The sequence below is a fragment of the Silurus aristotelis genome (assembly GCF_946808225.1).
Source record: "Silurus aristotelis genome assembly, chromosome: 13".
NCBI classification, from domain to species: Eukaryota; Metazoa; Chordata; class Actinopteri; order Siluriformes; family Siluridae; genus Silurus; species Silurus aristotelis.
Window position 1 is genome coordinate 26,706,542 of NC_139586.1, and position 27,369 is coordinate 26,733,910.

The 27,369-nt window shown below is 39.2% G+C and overlaps 2 protein-coding genes across 3 annotated transcripts; one reads left to right on the forward strand and one right to left on the reverse strand.

Moving 5' to 3' along the window:
• The first annotated feature begins 7,639 nt into the window (after positions 1 to 7,639).
• Positions 7,640 to 23,222, forward strand: cers4a (ceramide synthase 4a). 2 transcript variants are annotated; one of them, XM_083559299.1, is made up of 11 exons: positions 7,640 to 7,703; positions 12,717 to 12,896; positions 14,811 to 14,928; positions 17,353 to 17,471; positions 17,587 to 17,644; positions 17,795 to 17,845; positions 18,878 to 18,970; positions 19,870 to 19,998; positions 20,534 to 20,640; positions 20,914 to 21,070; positions 21,150 to 23,222. In XM_083559299.1, the coding sequence occupies exons 2-11, from the start codon at positions 12,718 to 12,720 to the stop codon at positions 21,366 to 21,368; spliced, it is 1,230 nt and encodes a 409-aa protein (XP_083415425.1). In that variant the 5' UTR covers positions 7,640 to 7,703; position 12,717; the 3' UTR covers positions 21,369 to 23,222. The 2 variants fall into 2 exon arrangements, with proteins under 2 accessions (XP_083415425.1, XP_083415424.1); XM_083559298.1 differs by having other exon boundaries at positions 7,665 to 8,160.
• Positions 22,254 to 27,102, reverse strand: LOC310735925 (kelch-like protein 24a). The gene is made up of 3 exons (XM_083559221.1): positions 25,665 to 27,102; positions 25,035 to 25,443; positions 22,254 to 23,658 (listed from the first exon to the last, which is right to left on the reverse strand). The coding sequence occupies exons 1-3, from the start codon at positions 26,641 to 26,643 to the stop codon at positions 23,352 to 23,354; spliced, it is 1,695 nt and encodes a 564-aa protein (XP_083415347.1). The 5' UTR covers positions 26,644 to 27,102; the 3' UTR covers positions 22,254 to 23,351.
• Positions 27,103 to 27,369: the final 267 nt, after the last annotated feature.

Below are 27,369 nucleotides of genomic sequence, written 5' to 3' on the forward strand. Positions count from 1 at the left end.
ATTTACGATATTTTCAAGTTACGATTTGGCAATCGGAAAGCATCTCCATCATAAATCAGGGACTACCTGTATATTGTGTGTTTGAATTCTGTAGCATGGCAATGCCATTTTCACAAAGCTAGCTCCATGAAGATGTGCTTCCTGCTATAGAGCTTTAACCTCAACACCTTTGGGATGAATTGGAACACTGACTGCACCCCAGACATTCTCACCTGATCTACATCTGACTTTACTGAGGCCCTTGTGGTTAAATGAATATCCACAAATCTCCTAAATCTAGAATGTCTTCCGAGGAGAGTGAACCATATCTACAGAGCTGTCATGCTGGAACAGGTTTGGGTCTCCTTAGACATCCTATAGAAATGTGTGCCTTGTGGTAGCAGTTTGGGGAAGAACAACATATGGCGGGAAAAGTCTGGTTTCCCAGGACTTTTGTCCATCCAGTTTTAATGAGGAACTTATGGGGAATGATTCATACCCCGTTTCTGAATACATTCTGAATAAACCCCAAGTTTCAGTATGTGTCCTGAGTTTTGGTATGTGTGCGAAAGTTTTGTAACATGACATTAGTGTGTTGTGTTCATCGTGGTCTTGTTCATTTCTTCCATGATACGTTCCACATGACAAATCATTCAGTGAGCACAATAGTAAAATTGCCCTCTCACAGCAGCACACGCATGGAATGAGAGTCAATTCCGAAACGTTCTCATAAAACTCAATTTTTTCACATAAAACAATTTAGCCTACAGTTTTGGATGACTATCGATCGCTTTCTGCAGCAAGCGAGAGATGTGTCTCGTCATCAAACCATCCATGACTCTGTCACCATTTAAATTTAACTGCGTTATGGGTAAAGCAACCGGAAATCAACTCTGTCACAATATGAAACATGCTCAGAAAGCAAACGGAGAACCAAGCTCTCGTTCCGAGAAAGCAAAACCGAACGCCAGGTCCAAATGTTCACTCTCAGTGAAGACTGAGCATTTTTTGGGGGCCGATGGGAGGTTGGTAATGATGGGGGTTGAATGTTACACCGAGCGTCATGGTGATTCATATACACGGTCAAGTGAGGACTCTAAGAAGAACTCGTGCCATAAACCATTATGCATCCTCCCTTTCACAGTAATACAGTCTTACATTTTAACAAGGCAACGTAATTCCCATCCTGGGAACCATTGTTTTGTTTAGATAGATATGGGAACACGTTGCATGTGTTCATGTCATAATGTTTGGGTCTTGTTGTTTTATTTTTTTTTTTATAAATGAATAAAACAAAAGGGTCTTTATTACAGACAGCATTACTGAGTCATTGCGTGAGACCCAGGAATGAGGTGACTAATGAAATGAAAGCAGTGCCCTCTAGTGTTAAAATGCAGAAATGCAAGATGGTTGTATATCAGGTTGATGAGTAGCTAAAAAATGTTAAATGTTTTGTTTTTTGTTTTTTTTTTAAACCTCACTACACACACTTCAAGTCATCCCTTCGAAAAAGGATAAAATAGATGTACATTGGTGTTAATGTGTACACAACACAGTATAATTAACAGCTAACAACTGAACGAAAATCTGTTCAGCCAAAAACATTTTCATTAATATTCCAAATTATTTAAATACTCATACATGTTTTTATTTCAGTAATTTCACAAAACCTTGCCAGCATGTATATACCAACAAAGTTAAACCTACTCTATATATGTTTTCATCCACAGCAACCTGTCAACAATGTTTTATCAGAGTATTATCATGTCATGTTAAAAAATCGTTATCATCCCTGTGAAAGTGTTTACGCTTTAAAATAATCCTTGCAGGCAGACATACTCTAAGAGTATGTGTCGAACAGTGCTGTGGTATAATAAGGTATCACGGTTTCCTCAGAGCGTTTTAGTGGGTATGATGTAATCCTGTAAGCTCTGCATGTCCCAACTGCTGACAGTTTTAACGCAGACGTATATTTAGAAAGATCGGTTATTTTACAGCTCCGGATTAAGCAGGGTCGAAGGCTGGGTAAACATAAGGTTTGCATTAATCAACACTTGAAGCAGAGTGAAGGGACGGCTGCAGTATGTGATACACTACTTTCTTTGACGGAATCTCTGTCAAAGGGGATACACTGGAGATTGTGGAGCGCATTTGATTGTTTTGTGTGTGATATCGCCATCGTTTGAGTGTGTAAAGCAGGCAAGGGTTTTATTCTTTTGTGCACAAAGTTGTAGGTGGTGTATGTACAGTTGCTGAGCTCCTGGGGTTCGGCAGCTCCTGCCAAAAAGAACAGGAAGAGAAATAACAGTGGGTGGAGGCAGGGTTTTTTTGGCAGCGGCAGCAGTGGGTAAAACGAGCAAGAATTTTTTCCCTTGGTGAGCTCACAAGCTTTGAAGAAACGCCTTATTTCGAGACTAGAATAGAGGAGCCATTGTGCTGGGAGTCTGAAAAAGCAGCCGGCCGTCTGGCAAAGGGAAGCAGGACAAACTCTGGTGGAGTAGGGGGGGTGGGAATCTTTTTTAATGGCAGATGCAAATAAAAAAAAAATTCTAATTGGATCTCACTTTTAAAAATTGCTTAAAGATTAATATTGGAATTCTTTTAGGAAGGATTATTAGAATGATTACAAGCTTGTACTTCATCACTGGTGCTTTCTTATTAACGAGGTTTGGCAGACGCCCTTCTCCGCAGTAACTTACAGTTATCTCATTGACAAAAATAAGCAAGGGGTAAGGGCCTTGCTCAAGGGCCCATTAAAGGTATCTTGATGGCATTTGGCTCTCTGTATAGAAACATCTTAACTACTAAATTCCCACTTCCCTAAGACATAAAGTATAACATCCGTACAAACATTTTTAAATTTTTTTTGCAATGCCATACAATAGATCACTGTGTATACTTCATGTCAGCTGTGTATACTTCATAACAGCATATCACTGTGTATACTTCATAACAGCTGTGGTTCGGCTGGAACAAATGTTCAACCCTGAGCCAAACCAAGGCTGTTCAGCTATGTTGTTTTCCCCTAAAAAGTAAAACCCTACAGGACATTAGGGCTTTAACAAACTATTAGTAGTAGTAGTATATACTTGAATACATCTATTAGCTATTTGAATCAACATTTAGCTTTTCAGTAACAATAATTTAAATGATTCAAATAAATCCAGTTCGAAGTAAATGTTTGTAATCCATGTTTTCCTCAGAAGATATTTCATGCATTTCATGGTAGCAGCTGTTACACATATAGCCACACCCTTCTAATTTGGTGTGAGAAGATGATTTGGACCAAGTCTGGACCAAATCATCGTCGAGAAATGACCAGAGAACATAAGTCTCATATGTATGTAATAGCAGTGTGTGGTATGTGGTCCCACTCTGGTCCATCACTCTCCCTGAGGTTCCTGTGAGAAAGACAAATCCCCCCCACGCAGACGACGTAAAGGACGGGTGTGTTGGCAGCCGAGCGTGTTGTGAAATACGGCCGTCCTCTTGGCATTTCCCATCTCCCTGGCTGTTATTGCTCGGTGTCGATGGGGCACCAGACAGGGCCGGCCCTCCTACTGCAACGCTGACGCAAATTCGCCCCACACAGCTTGGCGCTTCTCCAGCGTTTACTTTGTGTTACCAACACATATGCTTTTCCTTCTTCTAGACAATGTCTCAATTGATTGGTTCTAACTAGCTAAACACGGATGACCTCACAATGTAAGAAAATCATTCCCTGGTACAAAATATTAATATACTGTAAACCTTTGTTCCGAGAGGGGTCATCCTTTCTTTTTGAGTTTTGGAAATCGATAATCAAAAGAAATTCATTCTCATTACGTGATCTTTGTTTCAGAGCCATGAAGTCCCCATGGAGGGGGCGAAGACAAATCACAGGTGGTTTCCACAACCCAGTGCTCTCCAGGCATTCAGATTTATATGGCAGCTTTTTGAGCTTTTGGGTCGAGCCATTTCCTCTAGAGATCCTTAAGTCTGGTTTACAGCTGCTGCTTGCTCAGCCAACCAGCAGCCATCCGAACCCAACACTGACTCACTGTGGCTTTATGGAGCACAAAAACATCAGCGATTTTCGTACAATGATACACACAAATCAACACATGTACAGTATATGTGCAATCCAAGGTCCTGTCTACTGTTGGGTCAATGGCAGCTGGAAGAATTTGTCAGTATGGCCATTTTCTTTATGTGTAACACATTGCTCTTCCATATACAAGCTAAATATGACAGCATTAGCCTAAACAATAGGTTTTTATTAGCATCTTTTCCCCATTTCCCCATTTTGAATTTTCAACAAACCTAAAGCTAATAAAAAAATGTTTGTGCTTGGAGACTAACCTTCACTGTACCTTTCAAATCAGCACAAAATTCATCACAGACTTTCTTAATGAACATGTTAGAGCTAATCTCATAGAATAGAAATACAGAATATTGGTGTTAATATGCTGGGTAAATATCTGAATAAATGTCTTTTATTGAGGAGTGGCTTCCTGGGTTTTGGCGACTTTACCATACAGGCCCGATTGGTGGAGTGGTGCAGAAATGGTTATTCTTTTGAAAGGTTCTCCTCTCTCCTCCTCTCCTCTTTCAGAGTGACCATCGGGCTCTTGGTCACCTCCGTGATTAAGACTCTTCTCCCCCGATCGCTCAGTTTGGGCGGGCGGCTTCACTCAAAGAGGAGTACTGGTGGTTCAAAACTTCTTCCATTTACGGATGATGGAGGACATTGTGCTCATTGGGACCTATAATGCTGCAGAAATTCTGTATTCTTCCCCAGATCTGTCTCTCAATACAATCCTGTTTTTTTTAGGCCTACAGACAATTCCTTGGACTTTAGGTGTGAACTTTTAAAATCAATTCCAATCAACTGAATTGGAGGTGGACTCCAATCAAGTTGTAGAAACATCTCAAAGATGATCAGTGGAAACAGGATGTGCCTGAGTTTAATTTTGAGTGTCATGGCAAAGGCTGGGAATACTTATGTACATTTGATTTTTTCAGTTTTTTATTTATTAATAAATTTGCAAAAAAAAAAAAAAAACGTCTTTTACAGTTTCATAATTAATTTTTTAGGAACTTTTAGGTCAATCATGAATTTAATCCATTTTGGAATAAAGCTGTAACATAACAAAATGTGAAAAAAGCTTTGAACATTTTCCAGTGGCGCAGTTCAGCTCGATAGCGGGCCACACTCAAGATCTTCCAGTCTAAACCATGAAAACTATATCTTAATGCAGCTGGCTTTGTGCAAAGGGGTATTGCCATGCTGAAACAGGTTTGGGTCCCCTAGTTTAAGTAAAGAAAACATTGAATTCTTCTTCTTTCGGCTGCTTCCATTAGGGGTCGCCATAGTGGATCATCCGTCTCCATACTACTCTGTCTTCTACATCTGACTCTTTCACACCAACTACTCTACAAACCATTTAAATCACACCTCTTTTACTTTGTCCCCAAAACGTCCTACATGCGCTGTCAATCTAATAAACTAATTTCTAATCCTGTCCATCGTGGTTACTCCCAACGAAAACCTCAAGATCTTCAGCTCTGCTGCCTCCAGCTTCACCTCCTGTCTTTTACTCAATGCTTAATCTCAGGTCTCACCACAGTCCTATAAACTTTCCCTTTCACTCTTGCAGACACTCTTCTATCACAAATCACTCCTGCTATCACTCTTCTCCACCCACTCCATATTAATATATGATTAATATATTATAAATAAATTAATAATAGACCAGTGTGTCAAGAGTAACATTAAAGTCTTCACATAAATTAAGCTGATTAGGTAAATAGTCTTGTGCCAAAAAAAAATTTTTTTTTAGATTAGATTAGATTAGATTAGATTCAACTTTGTTGTCATTACACATGTACAAGTACAAGGCAACAAAATGCAGTACTGTAATTGATAATTACAATTGGACATTATAGCCATAATAAATCATAGTAGTTTTTTTTACTTCAGTACATTTGAAGGGAAATACGTTTATACTTTTACTCAAGTGAAAGATTAAAGGGACACTTTTACTTTTACTGGAGTCACATTTTACCTTTACTTGAACTTCGTACACCACTGCCAACAACAAGGAAATCTACAGTTTGGTTCCTTTGTGTATGAGATGTCAGAAATGTTGTTAGCTTAACAATGAGTGTGAGGATTTAAGTATGCTACTTTGAATGATGCCAAGCTTGTCAGCTTCTATTTTGACTCAAAGCCCACATGGAAAACCAGAAAAAAAAGAGCACAATCGAGACAAACTGGCTGATTGACCACATTCAGGCTCAGTGTAGAATCACACAGCATCAAATTTTCATTTTTGCCAACTGTTAAATAGGTGAAACAGGTTTATGTCCAAAGAAACCAATACACCTATTCCGCATAATTGTTTCATAATGTAATTATGTCAAGAAAACACTTTTGCATTGTAGCCAAAGGTAAGTCAACTTCATGAGGATTGAGAAATAAAGCTACACTATTGACCCTTCACTGTTTCTGGGTGTGTATATGTTAAGATAAAGGACAAGGTCAACACCATGGACAGCACCTGATGTTTCAGGGACTATTTTGTACCAATAGTGATTAGCCATAGCAAATGAAATGATATAATGATTCTTATCTGTGATAATATGTTGTCTATTAATATTGTATTGTCATTTGCAGACAGGTTTCTTCACGGATGATATTGTGATTTGTGGTGAGAGTAGGGAGCAGGTTGAGAAGAGCCTGGAGAGCTGGAGGTATGTGCTGGGGAGAAGGGAAATGAAAGTCAGTAGGAGTAAGTGGGAGAGCAGTGGAGTGGTGCGGTTGCAGGGAAAAGAGGTGGAGAAGGTGGAGGAGTTCAGGTACCTGGGTTCAACAGTGCAAAGTAATGGAGAGTGTGTTAGAGAAGTGAAGGAGTGAGTGCAGGCAGGGTGGAGTGGGTGGAGAAGAGTGATAGCAGGAGTGATTTGTGATAGAAGAGGATCTGCAAGAGTAAAAGGGAAAGTTTAAAGGACTGTGGTGAGACCTGCTATATTGTATGGTTGGAGGTAGAGGAAGCAGAGTTGAAAATGTCAATCAGTGTTTCACTCATTGATACCATTCAATTAATAGATTTGTGTGTTAAGAGTAACATTAAAGTCTTTTCACATAAACCGAGATAGCAAAGAGAGTCTTGTGAGAAAAATTATAATAGGAACATTATAGCCATAACAAATCATCAGCCATACAAATCAATCAGTACTTTGGATACTTAAGTACACTTGAAGGCACTTTTACTTTTACTGGAGTAATATTTCATCTAGATTTAGTTTCTCTACTTTAACTGTCCCATTCTCCTCATGTGCACATAGGTTATCTGTTATTCTTTGGGTTAATCTGGCTTTCTCTCACCTTCCAAAACCATGCTAGCATTGTGAATGTGAATTTTCCTGCCCCACACCCAGTGTTCCTGGGGTACTCATAGGGAAAACCCTGACCAAGGTTCAGCACTGACTAAAAAATGAGTAAGCGAGTGATGATGTAGTGGTGGTTTGTTTTAGTGGAGTGGAATGTTTTAAGCTAGGGTGACACTTTTCAGCTTTTTTCTCACCACTTGGACACAATGATTCCCTGTCCCTCAAATTGCTCACTTGTTAGGTAAAAAAGCTTTGCATGAGTTGATACCATTGCTCGCCACTAGATGGCACAGGGTATCACCGACACCCCAACTCCGGGAATTGCACCTTGCACTAATGAAATGAGAATAGTGAGAAATTCCACACACACACACACACACACACACACCCGCGCGCACGCCAGGTGTAATTCTTTTTTCATTTGATTCGGTTTTATTTATTTATTTATTTATTTATTTATTTATTTATTTTTATTTTCGGATTTTTCGGATGTCACGCGGCGACGCGCGCATGTGCGTGTGCGCGCGCTCGCGGTGGTGGTGATAGTGTTTGTGGTGAGCGCGCCTTCCGGTCGCGCGAGAAATTGACGGTTATTTTTTTTAAAGAGACTCCGTGACATCATGAGATTATCGGGACGTAACGGATAATAATAATAATAATAATAATAATAATAATAATAATAATAATAATAATAATAATAATAAACATATTAATAAATAAAAACGAGACTTTTTTTTTGAGGAAGACGATGGAAAATAATACGGACTCCGCTGTTTTTTTCTCCACCATCTTTACCATATCGAACAGGTAAACGGAATGGAAAAAATAATCGAAATGTTCCGTTATATCGACCGTCATTTGGTACTGACTGACTGACTGAATTAGCATTCACGGTTTTTCCCATAATTAGCTCAGCGCTAGTATGAATCTCTAATTTCTAGCTGTGTGAATTTTGTGGTAATATCTAAGAATAATATTCCTCAGGGTGATCCAGGTCCATTCAGTGGAACCAGAACCTAATCAGCGGGACTTTAACGCGACTCAGGGGGTTTATATGACTATTGGATAGGGGTTAGGCCTTTATTTAGTACCTATATATTATGATATGAAATGGTCCATGCTGTTATTATGGGTTTATATGAGCTGTGAAGGTGGTTTAAAAATAGGGCTGGTGACGTCATGGCTCCGACCTGCTCGACCGGGAAATACTGAGCTGTTCCTACATGTCTGTGTGTTTGGTTTGGATTGTGTGTGTTGGAATGTTATTCGTGTTACTCATTACATGGGCCAGCTATTCGTTCATGCATTCATCCATCCATTCATGTGTTCATTCACACTGTCGCATGCGTTAATTTATTCATATATTCAATAATATATTCATTCATTCATACATATATTAATTTATGCATCAATGTATTCATTTATGCATTAATCCATATATGCAGTCATACATTCGTGTTTTCACTCATTAATAAAATTATTCATGCACTCGTTCATGCATGCATGCATTCATGTATTCATTCTTACATATGATTATCCATACGTTAATTTATGCATTAATTCATATATTCATACGTTCATTCATACATTATTAGGTGCTGCGATTTTCATTAAGAGTGACGAGGATGGACAGGATTAGAAATAAGTTTATTATAGGGACCGTAGGAGGTTTTGGGGAAAAAGTAAGGGGGCACTCCAGGAATGAGGAGAAGAGGAAGGATGTGGTGAGGGAAGACATGCAGGTAGTTGGTTTGAAAGAGGCAGATGTAGAGGACTGGGGGGTATGGAGACGGATTATCCGCTGTGGTGACCCCTAACAGGAGCAGCTGAAAGAAGAAAAAAATTCATCCATTACTCATTCATTTTCATATTCAGTGATTTCTTTATATATTCCTTCATTGATTAATCTATTCTTTCATTCATTCATCTATTCATAAATTCACTCATATTCATCAGTCCTTTCATTCATTCATACATTTATCTGTGTGTGTATATATATATATATATATATATATATATATATATATATATATATATATATATATATATATATACATACACTGTATATTCATTAATTCATACAATAATTCATGCATGCATCCATTTATATGTTAATTTATACATTTACTCATTCATATATTCATTCGTTCGTTCGTTCGTTCAGAAAGTAGTATATATATATATATCGCATGTTTAACAATGAACACTGTTTCAAAGCAGCTATAAAGAATTAGATTTAAAATTCATGAAATTTTGTTTATCACTAAAGAGTGATCCAGATATGACGGTGGTCATAAAAAAAAAAATAATAAAAAAAAATAAAAAATAAAAAACCTCCCCAAGACCTTCAAAGCCCCCATACTCAAAAGCAGTAGATGTTTGACTTTGAATTGTAAAGTCATGATTTCACATCCCAGGACCATCACTGCACTGCATAGCCCCTGAGCAAGGCCCCTAACCCTCAACTGGTTGTACAAACAAGATCATTGTAAATCACTCTGGATAAAAATGTCTGCCAAATGTATCAAATATAAAAGCAAAAGGGAATCCTATTGTCATCTGGGTGATGCTGAATGTCCATTCATCATAGTTTCATCATTATTGAGGCTATGGACTGTTTACTGATAGAGACTTAAGTGCAAAACTGTTTTTTTTGTAATAGTAACCCTAAACCATTGTAGCAAACTGTAACTTAACCATTTCAACTGTCATTCATTCACGTGAGGAAGTGATGTTTTTGGTCCTTAGACGTTTCCGGTTAGCTAATGCACAAGTTCAAAACGTTATTCTTGCGATTAAAACTCTAAGTTGAAACTAGGACCATGTTGTTCCTGTTCTCTCAGACCAGAAACTAACTTGCTGTCTGAAGATTAAAGTGTTTATATTTCCGAAAAAACAAAACACGTCATGACGCCTGAATTGTAGCAGTTGAAGGTTGGATACTGACCAACAACTAGATGATATTTACTGTTAAATATAAAACCAATAACACGTGAATAATTAGAATTTAATATGCATTAGTTAACGAGACACGTTAGCCAGCATGTACTTGTTCATTAGTGAACAGGGCTCAGATGGAGCATTTAAACCCTCTCTCACACTGTATGATCACGATGTAATTTTCTCGTGATCTTTACAAAACAAACATTGCAGCATCATGGATAATAACCTCTCATCATTGTATACCTCCTTCTCGTGATCACGACTTGATGGTTATGTTGTTATTTCTGATGCTGCATCTGGAACAATCCTCATGATCAGTACTTAATACGTTTTTAAGGAACATCATCGCGGCATCATGGATAATAACCATAACCAATTGTGGCAACAGGCGCATGGAGAAAATTAAGTTGTGATCACGAATAAAACAACTTATCAATAACGCTGCCTCTAGAACATGCTCTTGTGCCGAATAACCAGAGAAAAAATACTGATCACGAGGAAACAATGTTTCTTATGTCAAGATCACGAGAAAATATGTTTGTGATCACGAGAAAACAAGATATAAAGAAAATATGTATTATAATTATAACGTATGTACTATTGGGTATCAGCATTATGTGGAAAGCCTGCCCTCTAGCGGTGACTCATTTAGTGACGTATGTATAGTTGTAGTTCTGAGTAAAGACACTTGAGCTCGCACGAATGTGAGCCTCCCCGGTTACCATAGCAACGAACCAAGCAGGAGATTTCTGTCAGTGTTAGATGGTCTCCAACGAACACAAGCTAATCATCCTCCACATTAAATTACCATAAATGTAACACTTGACTAAAGAAATACCTGTGAGCATCCAGACTACGATAAGACTTTACCGCTTCTCTCGTGTAGACGCACCGGTGTTAAACCAGTTCATGAAACACTTCAGGTACACGTGTAATGTTCTGAGTTAAAAGTTGTCGCCTCAATGTCTGATTTAAGGGCCCCGGTAATTACACGTTAAATATCTTAACCGTTCTGTTTTAGCTAAACTTACGAAGTTAGTGGGTTTTTTGTGACGGCTCTGTGCTTTAAAAATGGCGCCACCGGAAATGCTTTAGGCTCAGACATACACAGTATCATTGCGACGCGTTTGTTATTGTTTACATCCTTGAAATTGTCTATAGCACTTTTAACAATGAACAATTTTCCCAAAGCAGCTGCACAGGAATAGATAACAAATATATACATTTGAAATTTATGACTTTATCTCTAAGTTTATCACCAATAACTTATCAAAATATTAGTCCTAAAACTAATAATATGCATTATAATCTTTTTTTCTTTCTTTCTTGTATTCTTGTGATCACAATTTCACGCGACTTCACCCACAAATGGTTATGGTTATTATCGATGATGCTGCATCTGTAAACATTTCTCATAATCAGTCATTTTTTCGGTGTATTCAGCATAAAGCATGTTCTAAAGGCAGCATCATCGAAGCATCACGGATAATAACCATAACAATTTGTGGGAGCAGGCGCTTCCAAGAAAAAAAACTCCCTTAAACATTAGAAGAAAAAAGCACTAAGAGCCCCCTGACTCTAAAGCGGTAACGCAGTGCTTTAATATGTTTGACTTTGGATTGTAAAGTCATGAGTTTAAATCCCACTGCTGGGCCCTTGAGCAAGGCTCCTAACCCTCAACTAATTGTAAAGTACAAACAAGATCATCAAACTAGAACCCGATCATCATCTGGGTTTAATTGAATGTCTGTTCATTATAGTTAAATACAGTCCAAATCCAACTTCATGGTTCTTGATTTCAACCCTCTGCAGTAACCAAGAGTCAAGAGGCTTTTTATTGTAATTTCTACTATACACAGTGGTACACAGTACACAGTAAAAACGAGACAACGTTCCTCCGGGAAACCCTGGTGCTACACTAAACAACAACAAAACCTCATGTATCTTCAGCGACATTCAGTCGTCTGTTGTGAAAGTTTAGGAGACTGTCCCAAGTACACTAAACAAAAGATAGGACAATCCACCCTGGATCGAATGCTAATCCATTGCAGGGAAACCCCCTTCTCTAACACACACACACACACACACACACACACACACACACACACACACACACACACACACACACACACACACACATTAATTTATTTTGGGGCAGTTTGGAAACCGAAAAAAACATTCAAATACTGGGAGAATGTACAGACTGATAATAAATAATAAATAATAAAATAAATGATGATAATAATGATAATAAATAATAAACTGATAGCAGGAATCAAACAGGAGCAATAGAGCTAAAATGCCACACACTTTGGCATCACAATAGCCTCAAAATAATTGTGTACACTAATACACAAGTATATCTCGGGTTGTTGTTTCCTTGTTTTTCTGCATCCCTAACCCCTGCCTTTTATGTGTAGGATGGAGACTCTGCTGAATCACTGGTTGTGGTCGCAGGAGTTCTGGCTTCCACCATCTATTACGTGGAACGACATTGACGAAGGCATCGCGGGGGGCAGTCGGCATCCTCTTCCTTGCGACCTGCTCATCGCCTTTCCGCTCGCACTGGGGTTCATTGCTTTCCGCTTCGCTTTTGAAAGGTGAGTTGTGGATCAATCGGCGGCAGATGTGTGAATAGACGTGCATTCACTTAAGGTGCAAGATGTTTTTACAGTTATTTGGAGATTAAATATCAGAAAACCAGCCATTAAATAGCGAGATATATTTGGATGTCAATTGCTGCAACTTTTAGTTTGAATGAATAATAAAATGCTTTCAACGAACAAAAGAGTTCATCTCGGCTTTCCACTCCGATCTTGTGGTCATATATTAAGTCATGATAATACTAAAACCTGAGCACCATCCTGGTCTCCTTGGAAGATTTTTAAAAATGAACACACAACTTTTTTTGGGTGATTTTAGACAGCATACGAACCCGAGTGGTTGCAAGTAAGCATTTGTTTAGATAACGCATTTATCACCACAATTAAAAGGAGGCGATAGAAGGGAAAGAGGTAGATCAGTGGTTAAGATGTTGGACTCTTTATCAGAAGTGTGTAAGTTCAAATGCCACCACTAACCTGCCACTTCTGGGCCCTTGAGCAAGGCCCCTAACCCTAAACTGCTCGATTGTATGAATTAGATAATTATCCCACTCTGGATAAGGGCATCTAAAAAATGGCATAAATGTAAATATTGACTCAAGGCCTAGAGTTACTTTTAGTTCAATCAGGCATCCAGACAATATGTTTTTTAGTTTAGCTCTTTTAGTTGATAACAGGCAGTTGTAGCCGGTTTTTAGCAGTTTTTTGGAGTTAGCAATTTCTGGAAGTGGTTGTTTGCTGGGTAAGGGGGCAGGTTGATGATTAAAAAATTAGTGGTTCAAGCCCCAACATTGCCAAGCTGCCATTGTTCGGCAAGACTAGGGCAAGACTAACAAATATTTTGATAATTGATAAATTGGGCGATTATTTCTATTTATTTTCCTGATTAATCAGATAAAAAACTATATTTTTTAATTAGATTATTGCTTATTAAAGCTATACAAATCCGTAATTCAGGGTATTTATGTATAAATCTGTACTTAAAAAAAATGCAAAGGCCACATATTGAGTTAACTATTAGTTAACAATTTAGATGTTTATAATTTAAAGTTTGGCTGCCTATTGACCGGCGCATGGGGGATTTCTCCTTTGAACAAATTCACTCACTCTGAGTAGTTTCTTTCTGTAAATATTTTTTATATTTTTATAATTGAATCCATCACGATGTCGTGAGCGAGCTGATCAGTGCGACTGTCCCGAAGTTACAAACAAACAGTTTACATGAAAACACTTTATTAAACTTGATGGGGATTCTACAGTTTCTGCTCACCGTACTGATGTTTCACCTTCATCTGTGACACCAGTGTTTTCTTTTCATGTGCTTGTGCATCACTGTGGTACTTCCATCCCACACAAGCTCCGCTTTGCATAACTTCCAGGTACAGTTTTCCTTGTTGCGTTTAATATCAAATGCTTCCATGCATTGGATGATTGGATGAATATGGATTAGTTGTTGCAGCTCTAGGCAAGACCCTTAACCCTTTCTGCTCCAGGGGTGCTGTATTATGGCATATCATGTGCTCTGACTACAATTTTTTAACAAGCTGGGATATGCGAAGAAAGAATTTTATTGACATTGTGACAAGTAAAACCTTGTAAAAAATTGTCTCCAAACTAATTGGCTAAACAAAAATCAATAGCCCAGTTCCTACATCACTTCTGAAACTAAAGATTTCCCTGTATCACCTGATAGTCGTGACTTCTTACTCTCTTTTGAAGAAACATATTAAATTACACCTACACACCTTGTCATTCGGGTCATATCAGCTTTAAGCAAAGACGTCTGCACTGATGTAGAGGAGAAAGTGTCAGGTTTTACTGTATCTCACTGTATTAAAACCGTGAGATGTTTATTTAAGCTGTACCCAAAAAGATTACATATTTAAATGTAAATTTTCTTTTTTTTCTCAGGATCCTGGCTCTGCCCCTAAGCAGGAAGCTAGGAGTGACTGACAGGGTGCAGGTCCGAGTGCCACCCAATGCCAAGCTGGAGGCTTTTTACATGCAGAAGAAGAAACACTTTACGCAGGTCAGTGGAGAATAATGCAATGCAATATAATCTATCTATCTATCTATCTATCTATCTATCTATCTATCTATCTATCTATCTATCTATCTATCTATCTATCTATCTATCTATTATTTACATTACACAGAAAATGACAGGGCAGTTCGTTAAAAAAAAAATTATCTGGTAAATGTTTTAAATTACGTAAATTATTAGGACACCAAAGGGTACATTTGCTGTTTCTACAAGGACGGTTTTAATTGCCGGATGTGTGCATCATGGCGGATTTTGGTGCTCGATTTGACACTCGGCGCATCAGTAAAACGTTTAGTTGTTTAATGTTTAAAAATAATTTTTTGTTGGAATTAATTAATAAAAATATCCACGTAACTGAAAAACGGCGGGAATTAATGTGTGTTGCCTTGGTTTTAATTTCGCCTTTTTCATATTTATTTATTTATATTTTTCATAAGAAAGGTCAAACAGAAATGTGCGCTGCATTTATCGCACATCGGTAAAATATTAGTGCTGTTAAAATTCAATTATAAAATGAATGATAGCATTATTACCAGTGATATGCCACTCTGACTGGTCTGAGGGTCTTGTAGTTCTGTGTGTGTATATATACAGTGAGGAAATAAGTATTTGAACACCCTGCTATTTTGCAAGTTCTCCCACTTAGAAATCATAAAGAGGTCTGAAATTGTCATCGTAGGTGCACGTCCACTGTGAGAGACATAATCTAAAAAAATCCAGAAATCACAATATATGATTTTTAAACTATTTATTTGTATGATACAGCTGCAAATAAGTATTTGAACACCTGTCTATCAGCTAGAATTCTGACCCTCAAAGACCTGTTAGTCTGCCTTTAAAATGTCCACCTCCACTACATTTATTATCCTAATTTAGATGCACCTGTTTGAGGTCGTTAGCTGCATAAAGACACCTGTCCACCCCATACAATCAGTAAGAATCCAACTACTAACATGGCCAAGACCAAAGAGCTGTCCAAAGACACTAGAGACAAAATTGTACACCTTCACAAGGCTGGAAAGGGCTACGGGGAAATTGCCAAGCAGCTTGGTGAAAAAAGGTCCACTGTTGGAGCAATCATTAGAAAATGGAAGAAGCTAAACATGACTGTCAATCTCCCTCAGACTGGGGCTTCATGCAAGATCTCACCTCGTGGGGTCTCAATGATCCTAAGGAAGGTAAGAAATCAGCCCAGAACTACACGGGAGGAGCTGGTCAATGACCTGAAAAAGAGCTGGGACCACCGTTTCCAAGGTTACTGTTGGTAATACACTAAGACGTCATTGTTTGAAATCATGCATGGCACGGAAGGTTCCCCTGCTTAAACCAGCACATGTCCAGGCACGTCTTAAGTTTGCCAATGACCATTTGGATGATCCAGAGGAGTCATGGGAGAAAGTCATGTGGTCAGATGGGACCAAAATAGAACTTTTGGGTCATAATTCCACTAAACATGTTTGGAGGAAGAAGAATGATGAGTACCATCCCAAGAACACCATCCCTACTGTGAAGCATGGGGGTGATAGCATCATGCTTTGGGGGTGTTTTTCTGCACATGGGACAGGGCGACTTGACTGTATTAAGGAGAGGATGACCGGGGCCACGTATTGCGAGATTTTGGGGAACAACCTCCTTCCCTCAGTTGGAGCATTGAAGATGGGTCGAGGCTGGGTCTTCCAACTCAGAAGCACAATGACCCGAAGCACACAGAAAGGATAACCAAGGAGTGGCTCTGTAAGAAGCATATCAAGGTTCTGGCGTGGCCTAGCCAGTCTCCAGACCTAAACCCAATAGAGAATCTTTGGAGGGAGCTTAAACTCCGTGTTTCTCAGCGACAGGCCAGAAACCTGACTGATCTAGAGAAGATCTGTGTGGAGGAGTGGGCCAAAATCCATCCTGCAGTGTGTGCAAACCTGGTGAAAAACTACAGGAAACGTTTGACCTCTGTAATTGCAAACAAAGGCTACTGTACCAAATATTAACATTGACTTTCTCAGGTGTTCAAATACTTATTTGCAGCTGTATCATACAAATAAACAGTTAAAAAATCATACATTGTGATTTCTGAATTTTTTTTTTAGATTATGTCTCTCACAGTGGACATGCACCTACGATAACAATTTCAGACCCCTCCATGATTTCTAAGTGGGAGAACTTGCAAAATAGCAGGGTGTTCAAATACTTATTTTCCTCACTATATATATATATATATATATATATATATATATATATATATATATATATATATATATATATATATATATATATATACACACATACACATACAGAACTACAAGACCCTAAGAACCAGTCAGAGTGGCATATCACTGGACTCATGTATCTGTAGCAATCACAAACAAACTACAGGTTTCCTGTAACAAAGTAACAGTGCGGTTTTCCTTTACTCAGAGCGAGCTCGTTGGCCTGGAGAAACACTGTGGCCTCACTTCACATCAGATCCAGAACTGGCTCAGGCGTCGGCGCAACCATGACAAACCGAGCAACACCAAGAAGTTCTGCGAAGCTTCGTAAACACACTCCGCATCTTCACACATTTAACATGGTGGTTAAGTCGAGTTGCGTCATGTGACTGGCGAAAGAAGATATACTGTATTTCGCACGTGTCTCCGTCTCCGTTCGCAGGTGGCGGTTTGCTTTCTACCTCATCGCGTTCATGGCAGGACTCGACGTCTTGAAAGATGTAAGAAGTCAGATCCAACACCTTTTTTCATCACAGTCTATGATGCTGCCACTACAATGCTACAATATATGTTTTTATACTACACTTGTAATAATATTCTGTATTCTGTTTTCATCATCATATTGGATTATTTTCGTCTCTCCCACACAGACAGCCTGGTTTTGGGACCACCGCGATTGCTGGCGTGGATACCCCAAACAAGTAAGTGGTCTTTTTCGATTGTCTCATTTCTTGAAGTCCTAAAGTTAGTAAACAGTAGCTCATCAACACAAATTATCAAAAGATATATTTATATGTACACTATATGGAAAATGTATATGGACATGAACACTATGTGTACTTTAACAATGTAAAGCTGCTTTGAGACAATGCACATTGTTAAAAGTGCTATACAAATAAAACATGAATTGAATTGGATGGAATTATTGGGACACCTGACCAGCCAAATGTGGTTCTGCCTTAAACTGTTACCACACATTTGGAGGCACACAATTGTATAGGATGACTTTGGATGTGGTAGAATAAAAATTTTACATTCACTTGAAGTAGTGGCCCTAAACCTGTTCCAGCATTGTACTCAGACCTCAACACTATTAAACACTTTTGGGATGAATGTGAATGTTGACTGCACCCCAGGTCTCCTCACCTCTCACCCACATCAGTCCCTGACTTACCAACACCCTTGTAGCTGAATGAATCTCCACAAGTGGAACATCTCCACGGACAGGTGGAGGTTTTTATAAGAGCAAATAGGGATTAAGTGTGGAAAGGGATGTTTAAAAAGAATATATACGAATCTTAGGATCATGAACTTTTGTCCACATAGTGTACCAGATTTGCATTGTCCAAAACCACAAATTAAAATGATCTAATCTCAGGAGATATCTATAGTTTGGTATGCAAGCTCATGTTTTGTGAAAAACTGTAGCTCCGGTTACACTTTTGACCTTTCGTCTATATTTATACATAGAGAGACAACATAAGTGTGTGTGTGAGATCCTGAATATTGCATCAAGATTTAAGAGAGTCTAGTCATTTAGGGATGCAATTTGCACAGTCCTACAGTCAATTATTAGCAATTATATATATATTAAAGGTCTGGGCTAACCCTAACCCTTGTGTGTACACCCTTGTGTACACACAAGTCTAAGAAACAGGTGAATTTACACATTTGTGTTGTTCATGCCTCATCCATTTTGCTTTTTTTTTTTTCTTCTCACTATGTCTCTGTAGCCCGTGTCCAATTCACACTACTGGTATTACATTCTGGAGCTGAGCTTCTACTGGTCGTTGCTGCTGTCTGTCTACAAGGATGTCAAACGCAAAGTCAGAACCTTAACATCTTTCTTTAATCAATGTACCAGTTGATCAGATTTTAGTGCTGACATCGTACACTCAATTACTAGGGTGTAATATGTGAAAAAGTGAAAAAGGCGTGGCTTCTGCACTTGTCACGGTCATTAAAGGACTGTGTATGTTCGGGACAGAGAAGGTGGTAACGGTGACCAACCTTTATCAGAGCTAACAGATATGGAGGCCACATCTTTACTCATGTACATCAGTCAGTTGTAGTGGGGGGGATACATCTGATTGTTCAAGATTATACAGCAATTATAATTTTGTGGATATAATGCGCTTTATGGCTCAACAGGCTTAGTGCTGCTATGTTAGTACCCATGTGTCTTCTTTTATACTTTGTACAAAGAGTAAATGTTTATTGTTTAAGGGCCTTGCTCAAGGGCCCAAGAGTGGCAACTTGGTGCCAAAGGGGCTTGAACTAATTGAATTAATTGTGTACAATTGTTTGCTGTTTCCTACATTATCAGTTGTTTATGTTTATGTTGATCAAAATATATTATACAGTACTTGTTTCACCTCAATGGTCTTAACCCCCAAAACATTCCGGCATCAGTTCATTACGTAAACCGTTTGAAAGCAAAATGGTTAAACCAGTTGTCAGAATCTGTCAAGCTTAAATATCGATTAAACTATTTTTGTAAATGCGTCTTGAACTGGCGTCAGATCAACCAATAATCAAGAAGTTCTCTTAAAAAAAAAAAAAAAAAAGACGAACAACCAGGAAACATTTTGACGATCTTGAATGTGAACGATGACAAAAGGACTCGTCATTCTGATTGCAATAAAACGTTTATTACCACAAACACTTACTTGGGACCCTTTAGCTACATCTTGAAAGCTGCATTTCTCATGTCTGTTGCCTGCAGGATTTCAAGGAGCAGATCATCCATCACATTGCCACCATCTCACTAATCAGTTTCTCCTACTGCTCCAACTTCATACGGGTGGGAACAGTCGTGATGCTGCTGCACGACTCGTCCGACTTCCTGTTGGAGGTAATCCACATTACACTCTGTACACTTCTAATGAGTATTTCATCCAAACGCTGCTTTACAACCGTGTGTTCCCATGACCAAAATAACATCTAATAACTCGAATTCCAGGGTGCAGATGGCGAAAAATGTCATTCTGTTTACACTGAAAGCCACAGGGAATCTAATAACTTTGTAATGAAGGGAATGCTGGGATTTTGAACTTCTGTATGCAGTACACAATATTATGATTATGAGCATGTGGTCTACAGTGGACTCATTTCCTATAACCACTTTCGTTTTATACCACAGCTGGTTGAATCGAATCGAATAGGAATGTTAAATCGTCAGCACCTTACGGAAAATGTCACCAATGGCAGCAATTATACATTTTATCTTATATCATACATATACTATAATTAGCTGCAAATGTAGTACATTATGCTTTTTGTCCTCATTCTGACTACACCAACTTTACAACTTTCAATCACAATGCAAGTTTATTTCTTTATTCGTTTTGCGAAATGTGTGAAATTTAAAAGCGTTTTCCTATTTTCAGTCCGCTAAGATGTTCAACTACGCCGGCTGGAAGAAGACTTGCGACAGTCTTTTTGTTCTTTTTGCAGCGGTTTTCCTGGGAACTCGCCTCCTTGTCTTTCCCTGCAGGTAAATAAGCCGATATCGCAGAAAATCTATGACTCATTTTCAGTCTGTGGAAAAAAAAAAAAAACATGAAGTCTTCTGTCTCCTGTAACACTTGCGGTCTTTTATTTGAGAAAAAAAAAAATAGGGCTTTATATGTATGACATATACATACATTTGGGTTTTTATAAATTACTTGTATAAAGAATGAATGGAAATTGTAAACCAAAGCAGCTTTATTGCTGTTAGGTGACTGTTCATTTTACTTGGCTAATCTTTTTCCCTTTGCACAACCAGGGTTCTTTACTCAACTTTTGTGGAGTCACTGGATTTCTTCAAGCCATTCCCCGGTTATTACTTCTTCAATGGCCTCCTGCTGGTGCTGCAGGGCCTGCACATTTTCTGGGCTTATCTCATATTGAGGATGCTCTACAAATTCATCTTCTTGGGCAAAGTATTGTATAATAGCAAACGTTGTTGTAGAAGGCAATATCCTTACCACTGAGTTACCTACCATTACGTTTAACCCCCAGGTGGAGCGTGACGAGCGGAGCGATGATGAGAGCGATGTGGAGGAGGAGGAGGAGGAGGAGGAGGAGGAGTGGGACAGTGGCTTGGAGGAAGAGTGCTGCTGGGAGCAGAGCAAGGGAAGCTTTAAATCCAAACTCACCTCACTGGCTGACAACTGTGTCCTCAACAACCTGACCCATCAGAGAAGAAACATGAACAGCGGGCTGCCTAAAGCCAGATAGTAATTTTTGATTTTAAAGTCATCCTTACATACAGCAAAGCACTGTTTTTACACTGGTTTAATGTTTTCATAAAATCCGTTTATTCGTTATTAAGTATACGCAGCATCAGTCATTACTAGGTTTTAAAGGGAAAGTCTTTTGAACCCAAATCTCTATCCATTGCATGTGTATTGGATGTGTATTCATCACAATCAGTTCTGACACTGTCCTGAGAGCAAAAAAAAAAAAAAAAAAAAACACTCACCGGTTCAAATCCCTCATGGAAGTGGATGGTAGCTGTTCAATTGTTTCAGTGTGAATTTATAACGTGAATTTAACTTTACAACCGATTAACTACAAAGTACAGGTTTTAGGACGACACAGATTTTATTCAGGACTAAAGTAAACTAGCACTCATTTATGGTCTCATCCATCCATGGCACATATGACACGTTTTCAGTTGTCAGACATTAAAACTCTGTAGAAAAAAAAGGCGTGCCATTTAGCAAATTGTATGGAATGCATTACATTCCTAGCAAGGAATAATAGCATTATTATAAAAAAAAAGAACAAACAAAAATGCAACAATTTAGGCATAGCTCAAAAAACCATGTAGTATTGTTTAATTGCATATTCCCAATGGAGTATTCGGTGACAAAGCATGAAGTTGGATAGATTTTGTTCTAACAAATGGATTCCTGTATTTTATTCTTTGCACTACAATCAGACTCCCAACATGACATCAGTGTTATATTTTTAATGTTGCTCAAATCGTTAGCAGTTTTGCCCTACATTTCCCGCTTTGACCGCAAAATGTCTTTCACGAACGTTTGATTTGTGACATTTGTGCACGATCAGCTTTTTCTGCAGTTCATGCAGCTCAGATTGCCTTATGAAACCAAACGGTTTCTTTTTTTTTTTCGTCCACATTATTAGAGTAGCTTTTGCTTTTAAATGCCGGGTCATAAACTTGAAAATTCTGGACGTAAGAACATTGCAGCATTGCCAGGTCATTAGGATTGGACTGCTGATTTCGCTTCTTTATATATTATAAGATGTTGCCTTTGAAAACAACTGGGGAAAATAGTTTAGATTTGTAGTCCAGATCCCACCAGCTTTTATATGAAGTTCGGTAGCTGACGAATAGTTTAATCGATGCCCTCACAGATTAAACACGTTTAAAAAAATAAGGGCTAGCAAAAAAAAAAAGACCATTCCAGTTTTCATTTTTTAGCAATTTATGAACAAAAATGTGAATGAATAGCGCTAAAATCACTCTACCTAGATCTTTTTTATTCCAAAAAGTATTGGTATGCCAGAGGTCACGTAATAGACCCCTGAGTTTTTTTATTTTATTTTGCATTTTGCTATTAATGAGAAAGTGGATTCTATAAGGCAATCCAGTAGACAATCTACCCCTCAAATTGCAGCTGCTTATTTACTTATCCAACTTGGCTGATGTTATTTGCACTGCAGCTGTTAGTGAACCTTCTGCTCATGAGCCACCGTCTGCAAAACCTTGTAGTTTTTAAATGTCTTAAAGAGTGCAGCACTGGTCTGGGGTCAGCTTTTTCCTTAAATTACCTCAAATCATGGGAATACACAATAGAGCTGATCCTGATCATTGTTCTCTGAAGGAATTGACTTCCATATTCCTTTGTTCTTAAAACTGTCATTTATTGTCTGTAAAAATATTCTTGTTCTTTAGTGTATTGTTGCCATTTATGTTTCAGTGATACCAGACGAGGTTTTTGTTTTTCCTGGTAAGTCTGTGAGGGAAATGTATAGCTGTAATGGTGCAATGCCACACCAGGATGTTGTCCAATCGCCAGGTATATTCCACTAACGTTACCAAATAAATTGCTGTTCACAGGATCCGACTCGATATATTATTTGTTTTACACCAAAACCAACGTTTTCTTAACACTGCATCCGAAATCAATGATGTATAATAAAAACTGTAACATGGCACTGAGGAAGGATACAACATGGTATTGTCGTTTGTCATCTGTCCATCATGCGAACCATTACGCAGCCTCGGATGGGGACGGGACACGGTATTGCATCATCCATTTCGATACAAGTGTCGGTGTACAGGTCCAAGAGCACCATGTTTGTCGAGACTTTGTTAATCTTTCTTTCACTAATCAAGTAGATTTGTCCATTCACAGTCGAACAGCCAGTGAAGAACTTTCTGTCGAGAAATTCCTCTTCCAGAATAGTCCACTCGTCTGTTTCAACATCCAGCCGCAGAGCTTTACCTCCCAGGAGATAGATGGCACCATTGAGCTCAGTGGCAAGAAGGTCATAACTAAAGTGATGAGATGAAGAAGCAGAAGTAATATTTCCATGTGTCCATTTGAGTTATGAATAATCTATTATGTTGTAATCTCTGACAAAATGAAGTGAACAGAGGATGGCATTTTCAGCTAATTTGCCCCAGCAGCTTGCTAACATTTTTATATACTATATACCCTGATCAGCATAACATTATGACCACCTGCCTAATATTGTGTTGGCCCCCTTTTGCTGCCAAAACAATCGTGACCCATCGAGCATCAACAGCATGAACCTTTTCAGCAGTTTGAGCTACAGGAGCTCGTCTGTTGGATCGGACCATGCGGACCAGCCTTCGCGCCACACAATGAGCCCCGGCCACCCACGACCCTGTCACCAGTTTACCACTTTTCCCTTCTTGGAGCACTTTTGATAGATACTCACCACTGCGGACCAGGAGCATCCCACAAGAGTTGCAGTTTTGGAGACGCTCTGACCCAGACGTCTAGACTTCACAATTTGTCAAACTCGCTCAAATCCTTACGCTTGCCCATTTATCCTGCTTCTGACATCAACTTTGAGGACAAAATATTCACTTGCTAATATACCTACCTAATATTTCCCATGCACTAACAGGTGCCATGATGAGATAATCAGTGTTATTCACTTCACCACTCATAAATGTTATGCTTGATTGGTGTATTACAAATGTATTGGGACACCTAACTTTTCCAGCCATATGGGATATTTTCCACAAACCGTTACCACAAAGTTGGAGGCTTAAAATTGGAGTTACATAAAATGTTCTCTTCCCTTGAACTTGCAGAACCAAATCTGTTCCAGTATGAAACTGCCCCTATGCACAAAGAGTGCTCCATGAAGATATGCTTTTCGTGGGTTGGAGTGGAAGATCTCCTGCTATAGAGCTCTGATCCTCAACCCTATTGAACAACTTTGGGATAAATTTAATGCTGAGTGCACCCCAGGCCTTCTCACCTCACCCACATCAGTACCTGGGGAAGTGGTAGCTCACTGTTTGAAATGTTGGCTCTCTGACAATAAGGTCATTGGATTAAATACCAGTCCTTCTGCTGGGCCCTTGAGCGAGGCCCTTAACCCTTAACTTCTCAGTTATATAAGTGAGATAATTGTAGGTCACCCTGGATAGGGCGTCTGCTAAATGCTGTAAATGTACCTAAGTTTACTAACACAAATCTCCACAAGCACACTCCAAAATCTTGTGGAACATTTTCCCTGAAAGAGTGGAAGTTATTATAACAGAATAAGTGTAAAATGGGATGTTTAAAAAGCAAATACAGGTTCTAAGGTCAGACCTTTTGTTCATATTAATGTATATTCTGTTAGCTGTACATTGCCTTTCAATAAAATACTGCAAGTTTATTTCCTTACCGTGGAAATGGAGAATAGGAGACTACATCCCACTGGTCAGACTCCGTCTTGTACCTCTGAATTCCACTGTATACTTCTCCATTTTCATCCAGACCACAAGCCACGTAGATGCAGGAGCCCATGGTGACCGCAGCTGCTCTTTCTACTGCCCGAATCATGGGACTTACACTTTTCCAGCATTCTGCTCCCAGCACTAGTCTCTCAACGTCAGGGACAAGACCCTCATCCATGCTCCCCCCCAGCACAAATACCTGGCAATCAAGTGCTGCTGAACAGTGGCTGTGCCTGGATTTCTGCAGCGTCGGACCATCTACCCAACGCTCGTTGGTGCACTCGTAAATACGAACCCAGTCCACGCTGTACCACAGAACCTCTCGGAAGTAGCCACCGGTCACCACCAGCTTGTTACCTTAGAGAGGTTGATAGTATTGGTCAGTTTGGAGCTAAGATGTTTTAGGAGTCCAATCCTGCTCCTGGAAAAGTGTTTACCAGCAAGTTCCAATTTTAATAAAATCTAGTTGATCCAGCACGATATTGCGATGTGGACTAAACAACTGTTCATATTAAGCCAACAACATTGACAGTGTTGCCAGATTTACAATTAGTAGTTCAAAAATAAAGATTTGTTACCTACTGCTGCTACTGAGTACTGTGTAAGGCACTTCCTCTGTAAAGATGGTAAGGTCTGCCACCTTCCACTGCGTGGATTGAACTGATAAAGAGACTGTTGGTCATGCTCATGCGGTCCACCAAGCAGGAAAAGCATCTCTCTTGACCGAGTCCTGGGCATTGACCTGCCCATGGTCCAACTGGTGGGAATATGAGCATTCAGCTTGGAGATGAGCTTGGCACGAGGGTCAGAACTTTTCATCCTGGTCAGGAGATCTGTGATGTACGGCAGACTCAAACTCTCTGGTCTAACCAACCCTACCAACTCCAAGAAATCATCCTCACGACTAGGGTCATAGGTCGACCAACGCAATGTAACCTCGAAAGCCAGGTCCTCTTGTGGAACGAAAAGGTCATCACTAGCAAGAAGGTCGGCAATTGTCTCTTTGGAGAGGTGCATAAAATCTTCCTCGGAAACTATATCCGGCAGGTGGGTGAGAACCACTTCTCGTGCAGCAGCATAAAGCTCCAGACAACCCAACTGCCATGAGTAAGCCATCATGCCTAAACAGTTGCACAGGTGTAGCTCTCTTTCCAGGAACTTGCAGCATAACAGTCTGGCTTTTTCTAATTGAAGGAAGTTTGCTGTCTCGAGAACTCCCAGGACGTTTTTCCTGTCAAGACGCAATCTGAGGTTCCGAGCGTACTCCATAAGAATGCGGAAATGGTCCAAACTTACACCCTTGATTTCAACGTGCCTCTTGCCGCTCTCTCGACCTCCGCCAAAGAACAGGGCTCGGAAGTAAGGACTCAGTTGGGCCAGTTGCTCACGGTTTACAAAAAACATCTCCGTCTCCACCTGGAGCACAACATCTGGCACCAAATCTTTACTATCCTCCTGGACCTCTTCATGGATCTTGTCGTGTGTGTGGGCCTTGTCCAATACAACGTGCTCAGACCCTGGACATTTGCTCTGTACCACTTGCTTCTCGCAAGCCATGTCTCTGAACTAACCCTGGTTACCTTGTTGCTTGGGGTAACCGTGCACTCTGAAATATTTATAACCCTTTCTAGACTCAGTTACACTAGAGATGGGGTAAGCAAGAGAAAAACAAGGGCTAAATATAGCCACAAACACACACCAGTGTAACAAGAGAAATCCATGTAGTTTGTATCTGCGTGTTTGACGGGTTCCAGAGTTTTCACATCAACACAAGAGCATTTAACAGATAAAACTCTTTAAATAACAGGGATTGTAGTGTATGTGTTTAGTAAAAGTTAATATTTATAATGACTATAATTATTAAATATAAATTAATATTTATTTTAAAGAATTTGACATAAAAGCTAAACAATAAAACATTTCCAGTCTAACGAATGTTGTACTTTAGTGTCCAAAGCAACAATATACACTATCCGGACGAAAGTACTGGAACGCCTAGACTTTTCCAGCCAAATGTTGTTCCAGCATGACAAAGCCAGCTTCATGAAGATATACTTTAGATGGGATGGACTGGAAGATCTTGAAACACCTTTGAGATAAATTGGAATGCTGACTGTACCCCAGGTCTCCTCACCACACCTACATCAGTAACTGAGCATACTCCGAAATCTAGTGAAACATCTTCCCAGACGAGTGGAGGTTCTTATAAGAGCGAATGAGGATTACATATTAAGGTTAAGGCATTGGATTTTGGATCCAAAGATCATGAGTTTAAATCCCAGC